Source organism: Clarias gariepinus, chromosome 6 (genome assembly GCF_024256425.1).
Source record: "Clarias gariepinus isolate MV-2021 ecotype Netherlands chromosome 6, CGAR_prim_01v2, whole genome shotgun sequence".
In the NCBI taxonomy this organism is placed as follows: Eukaryota; Metazoa; Chordata; class Actinopteri; order Siluriformes; family Clariidae; genus Clarias; species Clarias gariepinus.
Window position 1 is genome coordinate 40,719,738 of NC_071105.1, and position 9,047 is coordinate 40,728,784.

Genomic DNA, 9,047 nt, shown 5'->3' on the forward strand with positions numbered 1-9,047 from the left:
AGTCTCAGACTCACATCCTGCTCCAATCACTCACTCACTCGCTGATTTATACAACAGCCAATAAAGATGAGCCACAGCACGCCCCGCCCAATTTAAACACAGCCTAGCAGTAGCTTAGCGAGAGCTAGCTGAATCCTGCGGCGGTGGAGGATTTCTCTCACCTGCACCCGACCACTTTACCGCCGAAGCACGAGACGCCATGGTGACTTACGCAGAGATATCTCATATAGAGCAGATAGTGTTATAGCTACAGTTACCGCGGTGTGTGAGACGAGGAGCGGATAGCGGGTCCGCGTAGCTTACACATGTTCACATTCAGGCTTAAAGAGAGGGAAACTTTCCCAGTGTAAGGTGTGTAAAGGTATATCAAGACATGTCCCTAGGGGCAGGGCATACACACTAGAGGGGGGGGGGGGTAAGGGAGAGAGAATGTTTTGTAGACTGTAAAAAAGCATTTGACTTGATTTGGCTCACAGGATTATTCTATCAGGTTTTAGAAAGTGGTGTAGGGGGTAAAGTATATGACATCATCAAGTCCATCTATCTGAACAACAAATGCAGCATAAAACTCGGCAAAAAAAAGGACAGCATACTTCACTCAAGAGCACGGGGTGAGACAAGGCATGTGGTGAGACAGGGCGGGGGGGTGAGTTAGGGTGTGGGACGAGACAGAGTGTGGGGTGGGGTGGGACACGGGGTGAGACAGTGTGGCAGCTTGAGTCCAACTCTGTTCAACATTTACATGGAGTTATCGGTGTTACTTGAACAATCTGCACCTCCTGGTACCGTCAGAACGAGAAGAGCTTCATATGAAACCAAGAGAAGAGTCTACAGAATACACACAGAGTCCCTGCAGGCAGAATTCTGTAGAAATCCTCAAAGTTCAAGGAAAAAAACCCAACCGGTGCACCAACCATACAGAACAGAGCAGTACAATTCATTTTATTCATCAATATCTTAAACTAAGTAATGAGACACCCTGCAGTACCAAGCACTGAGACCCCGAGAGCTCGGCCCTAAACCCAGTCCCCCCTGTCCCCTCTGTCAGCTGGTCCTGAGACTCACTAACACACTAACCCCTAACACACAGCAGTCTCAGAGCAGCACTGCTCACCACAGTCTCATCACACACACACACACACACACACACACACACATCACCCATCAGATGAGGAGAGTGTCTCTTCACCGTCAGTGTCTCTTCACTATATCATGTTATTATAATGTCATTAACGGTTTATAATTGATTTGGCAACAATGTAATCTTTTTGTTCACATTAATGTCACTAAAACTCTTCTGAACTGAACTGAGAGTCTGATTGGTGGAGGTCAGGAGCAGTGCAGGATGAGTCACAGTCAGGAGGAGGAACATCTCACTGACCGAGGAGGTCTGAGTGTGTGTGTGTGTGTGTGTGTGGAGGAGGGGGGTGTGGGGGACGGCGCGCGCAGCTTCTCCTGGCTCGTTGCAACTACCGTGACCTACTAACACACATCTGTGTGTGTGTGTGTGTGCGCGCGCGCCAGGGGGCAGGGAAAGGAACCGGAGAGACACGAGCACGCGGGACTCGGACACACACACACACCTAAGGGGGAAGAACAGAGAGAGAGAGAGAGAGAGAGAGACTAACACACACACACACACACACACGTCGCTGTAACTGAACAACCGGCGCGCGAGACCGCTTCACTCCGGTAAGAGCACGTGCTGCCCGTCTTTGTGTGTGTGTGTGTGTGTGTGTGTTCGCATGTGTACTAATTAAACGTCATCAGTGTCGGCGCGGGAACGACATCACACACACACACGCGCGCGCTCCTCAGCGCTTTGATGTTTAACGGGTGTCGGTGTTACAGAGCGGTGTGTGAGAGTGTGTGTGTGTGTGTGAGAGTGTGTGTGTGTGAGAGTGAGAGATCAGGAGCACGTGACGGGTTGTCTCTGCACTTCCGGTTGTGTTTTAATTTACTGCTGTGTAGATTCACATCTGTGTGTGTGTGTGTGTGAGAGAGAGTGTGTGTGTGTGTGTGTGTGTGTGTGTGAGAGAGAGAGAGTGTGTGTGTGTGTGATTATTCCTGTAGAATGTCTGTGAATTTACTTTAAATCCACGATGTGGCTCGTGAGTGTGTGTGTGTGTGTGTGTGAGAGGCTGCACTTCCTGTCCCACTGACCTATTTGTGTGTGTTTCCGGTGCTTACGGTTTGGGCCAGACACACACACACACACACACACACCATGTCTCACATTGCAGAGCATGACTAATATTTAGAACCGGCTCAGTGTGTGTGTGTGTGTGTGTGTGTTTGGGGTGATACTCAGTCTGAAACAAATAAACCAGGTGTGTGTGTGTGTGTGTGTGTGTGTCTCCTGATTTACCGTACACACACCTGCACACAAAAGTGATGTAACATCAGCTGGAGTGATTTCTGCTGCTCAGTTCATAGAAGACGCACACACACACACACACACACATTACAGGAATTACAGGAATTATTACAGCACACACCTCTGTACGGAGCACTAATCCTGTCTGAGTAGGACTTCACACACACACACACACACACACACTTACATTGCCAGACATGTGTATTTCTCAATGCGTGGTTTATTGTGTGTGTATGTGTGTGTGTGTGTGTGTGTTTCATCACACACCACAGTTCTTCCCCATGTAGCCACATGTTGTAGCTGTACAACAAAGACGCTAACACACATAGCCAAGGTGTGAGGAACGCTAGCTAACTGTGCAGGTCTGACACAGTGATGATGATGATGATGAAGCTCGTACAGTGTGTCGAGGTCTAAGTGATTACCGCCTGCTCTTTTGTCTGCTCCGTAGAACGTCTGACCCGGTCCTCGATGTCACACACGCAGCCGCTCCTGTTACAGCACCATGGAAACTCAGCTCCGTCCCGGCCCCTCCCCCCACGTAGACTCGGACACCCTGGACGACATCCCGGATGCAGGAAGCAGCGGGGCTCGTCAGGGCCGGGTCGCCAAACCCAAACCCGGCGTGAGCTGCAGACGCAAGCGCGAGTTCATCTCTGACGATCACAAAGACGCGTCGTACTGGGAAAAACGCCGCAAGAACAACGAAGCCGCCAAGCGCTCGCGGGAGAAGCGCAGGGTCAACGACATGGTGCTGGAGAACCGGGTGATGGCGCTCAATGAGGAGAACCTTCGCTTGAAGACGGAGATTCTGCAGCTGAAGCTCAGGTTCGGACTCATCAGCGCCGCGTCCCACACGGAGAAATTGTCACGTGTCAGCAGCGCCACTACAGAACATCAAGTTTTCCTGAGCACTCACGCCCTGATGAACTCGGACTCGTCAGAGGCGGAGAAATTTACTCAGAGTGAATGTCAGGTGTTGTTATCCAACTGTTCCTCTCAAGGTTCTCTGTCCGATTTCTCAGACAGATCATCTCCGGACTGTCTTGAGCCTCCGAATTACAAGCTGAAGCCTGAAAGCAGCGACGTTCACGAGCAAGCACATCAAAGCAACGTGCAAGAACAGCAACCTGCTTCTAACCAGAGGAGCGTGATTCTGTACAGCAGCAGCTCAAAGGTCTCTCAGAACCAAGCAGATCCAAAGCTTGTCGTTCCACTACGACCTTACGCTTTAGAGACGCTCTCAGAAGTGGCTCAGCAGCTTGCGAGCAGATCACTGGACACAGATGTTCACCACAACCTTCCAGACCATCATCTTCCGGACGAAGCTTATCCCCAGAACATCTGCCCAACTAATCCACCAGCACTCACCCACAAGGACCACCTGAGACACGACAGGTTCCCCTGTAAGGACACGTCCTCGAGTGATGGAGATCCTCACAGCTCAGACAAGGAAGCGTCCACCGATGACGAGTCTCTGTCGTCTTTGTCCTCAGAAACCAGTCGGAGATCACACGCTGGTCAGAACAGAGGAGACGTTAAAGCAGCAGCGTTACCGCACAAGCTGAGGCTCAAACACCGAGCTGTGTGTAAGGAGGAGACGAGTCACGACGCTTCAGTCTCTTCAGGATGTCGGCAGTCAGGAGACAACATCTGTCAGTGTGCAGACGTACCTCCTGAACCTTCTCCATGCAGGAGACTAAAGTTACGAGGAGGCGGGAACAAGAACCCTGACTGAGATGGCTGCTATGGTTCCACAGAGTCTCCGATCATCTCTGCAGCTCTTTGTGCTTTTTAATATTTTGTTAAACCTTTTTAGACGATGCTGGGTTACAGCTCCACCTGCTGGAGGAGGTTCCTTCGGTTCCTCACGCTGTAGCTCAGACTCCATGTGCTGTGATGATCTCAGATCTTCAGAAACTGCTTGAAGGAAAGCTTAAGTGCACTACAGTCCACGTCACCTTCCAGCACTTGATCTACTTCAGCACTCTCTCACCTTCGCCAAGAGCATCATGTAGGGAAGAAAGTCGAGGGCGCTAAACAGAATTTCTGCGACCGGTTACAAAGGATTTACGTCTAAATGAAGAAGCGAGGAGTGACGTAGAGCAGATCCTGCTGTCCCTCTTTTAACACTAATGCAATGTCTTACATTCTCTCTCACACACACACACACACACGAGGGTGAGACTGGAGTTGCACTTACTTGCACTATTTTCCGATAACGTTAAGTAAAAACACTTTATCATATTCACACGACATCTCCATCTGAATGTACAGAAATAATCAGACGTGACTTTAGAACAATCTTTCGGATCCCCACGTTGATGCTAACAGGTGAGCAGCGTCTTGTGGGTGAGATAGATTAGCACTACATCGCTTCTGAAACTAGCATCTGAAAGTGCGATTAAATAACACTAATCATGGTCAACCTTTGTGTGTGTGTGTGTGTAAGAGATTGACATGCCATACTTGGCCTTGTTTTCAGACTGAATTAGCAAGGTGAGCTAACTCTCCTAGCTGTGTACACTCAGCACACACACACACACACACACACACACACACGCACACTCCAGCGCCCCCTGCTGCCTCCTCCTGAGCGCTGCGTTTCCTCCTGACGTCTCTGTACAGCTTTACTGAGACACGAGGAGACGAGTCCAGCGCCGGTGCGAACCGGAGACCCGCTGCACGTCACGCTCCGTCCCCTCAGACTGAGGAAGCGTCCAAGTCCGGCGTGTGGATTTATTCACAGAGTCAGATCTAATTAGTGTGGGATTGAAACCACATTAATCGATCTCCTGTGCGCGGGATTAGAGCTAGTGGGAGGAAAAAGGCTAAAGGTACCATGTGACCCAGCACCAGGGGGCGGTGTCGCTCTGTCACAAAGTGACCGCCAGAAAATCAACACAAAGTCCTAAAGCTACAGGACATGAATGTGTATCGGGGTCAATATGGGCTCAATAAACAAATAATATTAAAAAAAGAGTTAGAAGGGGGGGGGGATTTCTGAATTTTGAGAAAAAAAGTGATAAATTTACGAGAAGAAAATGAGCTAAAATAAGAAGTATTTCTTTGTTTCTAATTCCAAGGGATAAGTAGAGTTTGATAAGATCTTCCACTAAAACAAGTGACGTCGGTTTTGCAAAGTGTCTACTGTCCGCGGTTTCCTTCCTTCATAGGAAAAAAAAAAAAGATTTTTAACACAAAAAAAAATTCTTGTAAATTTTTGGTTTGTTTTTTGTTAGTTAAAACTGGAACATTTTAAGATTTTGTTTTATACTGTGAAATTCCCTGCCCCGCCCTTTCCAGGTTTAACCCCATATCAGCCCCAATACTAACACGAGTCACATGACGCCTTTTTAAACACAGAATAAATGATTTTATAAATTCTGACCTGAATAAATATTCATAAGCACTTAAAGATGTAATTAAACATAAACTGTTTTAAAGACATTTCACACAATTTCACTTTTAAAACGTTGAAGAATCTCAAAGAATAAAAACCTTTAGCTCGATTTCCTGTTAAACCTCGAGGCACAAAAACATGGAGTTTAATGAGACATGAGACACACACAAGTGTGTGTGTGTGTGTGAGAGTGATACAACTAGACAGGTAATTATTCTAAAATTCTTGTTCTTCTTCAGTTTCACTTTCTTATGGTTAATTCAGATCCAAAGGTACCAAACCCGAGGTTCACGTCCTGCTCTGGGGTCATGTGACACGTAACACACACAGATATCTGTAAAATATTCATCATCATCATCATCATCATCGTTACAGAGTAAAACACTAAACCCTTCTCTTTACACTTAGTCTAAATACTGCAGTTAAATCTGTTTCTTTTATTTTACTTTTGCTCTTGTCTCACTATAAACAGTGTGTGTGTGTGTGTGTGTGTGTGTGTGTGTGTCTTCAGATTGATTATTTAAGTCACATGTTTATAAACCTAAATCCCAAAGTAAAGTCATACTCCTGTTTAGTTCTGATCAGTGACGTCAGTGCGCATTAGACTCTAAACTCTGGTTCCGTCTCAGACTCGCGTCTGTCTCACGTCTGTCTCACGTCTAATCGGTTTTATAAACAGAGACGAGTCCTTAAATCACAGACTGATACAAATGGAATAAAAAAATCTGAAGAAAAACTATAAAGGTCATCTTACCTGCATACAAGAATATCAGAGGGTTGACACACACACAGAGGACACAACATTAGAGAGACTGAGTCCTCTATGCCCCCTCCTCCCCCCCAGTGAACCACACTGGTGACCTCTTGTGGACAGAGGGGGAAAGTGCAGCTAATCCTGGCCTCTGATTGGTCAGCGGGTGTTGATTAATTCTCTGTAACAGCAGCTCTATAGGAATGCCTTTCTGTTTCCATAGTAACGGCTCATTCACAGGTTGTGTACAGCGCATGCGCCGCTGATCATGAACAGATTAATCGGTGTGTTATTGTTGATGTTTTGGAAGATCAGTGTAAGGAGTCTCCAGTGCGAGCGCTGTGTAACAGTAAAGCTGGAGCCGTGATCTTTGTCATTTCAGTCACATGATGCACCAAGCTGTGTGTGTAGCTTTACTGACTTTAGAGACAGAGGAAAGAGTGTGTGTAGCTGCTATAACGCAAGTGACAACAGGAACTCGAGGATTTGAACGACATCACATGACATTAAACGTAACTATGGAGTTAAAGAGATGGAGTCGCGTGATGCGTGAACACTTGGGGATGTGAAGGAAAATAATCCTCGTCAATCTGCTTCTGTGATTAGTTTCTCATGTGTGTGTGTGTGTGTGTGTGTGATCTGTTTAAACGCAGAGCTTGAGCCGTGTAACTGTTCCAGTGTGTGATGTTTATGTAAAGTTTAGTGACTGAAGTGAATCCGGCGCCGAGGACTTTAACCCCGAGGTGATGTGAGAGACAGGAGAAGAGACACACACACACTCTTAAGACATGTGGGCATCCAGCGCATCTATTGATTTTACTCCTGATTTTACACTACCTCATCAAGCTCACACACGTGTGTGTGTGTGTGTGTGCATGAGACGTGTGTTTAACGTGTGTTGCGTCCACTACATGTGCAGCTTTGAGCTTAATGACATCAGTGACGTGAAGTTAAACCTCAGAGCCCGGAGCGACACCAGCAAGCATCACACACACACACACACACACACGCACACACACACCCTCCTCACTGGTGCAAAGTTTCTTATATGATCTATTTGGATTTTTTTACATTGTTGTAACTTTTTATATTTAAATTGTTCTATATTTCTCACATATGCTGCAGTCTCGTGTTTCGCTGCCATGTGTTAAAAAGGACAAAATAAAACTGGTGGGTTTAACTGTGTCTTGTGTAGTTACACACACACACACACACACACACAGAGCAACATTTAGTCACGCGCAAAGGAAGAAAAAAAGTCACATCTCATACACAAACATATTATGTACATATTGGACACACACACACACACACACACACACAGCTGGGAGTTGAAAGTAAGATTTATCTAACAAACACATTTTAAAGTCGGCTTTGGACTATTTTCTTTTTTCAATATTTATTTTTATTTTGCCCATTTGGAGTACAGCCTTGTACAATCATGCACAACTTTAAACAAAGACATTGCTGCACTCTAGAAGATCACATCTAACAATTTTAACAAAATATTTAAACAAAACAAACAAACAAAAAAACACAACAACAAACAAAAATGTTCCTCCTGTTGTAACATGTGGCTTTTTTAATCTTACTAGTTTCAAAGCTGAATAAATCTCCTTTAAAAATCTTTTTTTTTTAACAAAGTCAGAGCTGCGATGTCCACCCAGATTAATCTTCCTCTTCTTCATCTCTTATATTCACATGTTTAATGTATTTACAAATTTGCTTCAAATACATTTGGTTTAGCCTTTAAAATGTAAGTTATCTTTTCTAATGGAAGGCTTGATAACATTTGTCGTAAGCATTGGTTTGCACTTTTTCATCCACAACAGATCCCACTATACATTTCTTGGCATAAAGCCAGCCGAGGTCTATAAATGCTCTCTCTTTTTTACTATAGTTTTGTTCCTCTGGATATAAACCCAACAGAAAAAGCTTTGGATCCAGTACTATTTCTTTTGAGATTATCTTTTCAATTATGAGTCTTATATTTTCCCAGAATGTTTGGATTTTTCTACATTGCCAAATTCAATGAAAAAAAAAGGTTCCTCTATCTTTCGTACACTTTCTGCATATGTCTGGTATATTTTTGTTATATTTATTTAATTCCGCCGGTGTTACATATGTCCACATTATCCATTTATACTGAAGAAGTTTGAGACGCGTATTTATGGACATAGTTTGAGCCTTAATACAAACTTCTTCCCAGTTTTCATCTGACAGCTCAAATTGCAGCTCTTGCCATGCATTTAACTTATACTTTAAACTTTCTGGTGAATTAGTTGTCAACAACGCATAAAATTCAGATATGATGCCCTTTCTTCATTTATCCTTTGTCATAATTTTTTCTAATGACAAAAGTGAGGGTTTATCAAGATTATTCTCCTGATTTGATTTTATGAAACTTCTTAGTTGTAAATATTTTAAGAAAAAAAAATGAGACTCACCCGATGAAAAATAAAAGCTAATAGACCTCAGCTGCGCAGCCCAGTAATACCACTCTACGTCTGGACGTT

The 9,047-nt window shown here is 44.9% G+C and overlaps 1 protein-coding gene across 1 annotated transcript; it reads left to right on the forward strand.

Moving 5' to 3' along the window:
- The first annotated feature begins 1,518 nt into the window (after nucleotides 1-1,518).
- Nucleotides 1,519-7,693, forward strand: nfil3-5 (nuclear factor, interleukin 3 regulated, member 5). Its single transcript, XM_053497842.1, has 2 exons — nucleotides 1,519-1,692; nucleotides 2,829-7,693. Exon 2 carries the CDS (start codon nucleotides 2,883-2,885, stop codon nucleotides 4,113-4,115), a length of 1,233 nt encoding a protein of 410 aa, XP_053353817.1. The 5' UTR covers nucleotides 1,519-1,692; nucleotides 2,829-2,882; the 3' UTR covers nucleotides 4,116-7,693.
- The last annotated feature ends 1,354 nt before the right edge of the window (nucleotides 7,694-9,047 follow it).

Bases quoted from the DNA above. Each gene is read 5' to 3' on its own strand.
- nfil3-5 (XM_053497842.1), top strand. From the start codon at position 2,883: ATGGAAACTCAGCTCCGTCCCGGCCCCTCCCCCCACGTAGACTCGGAC.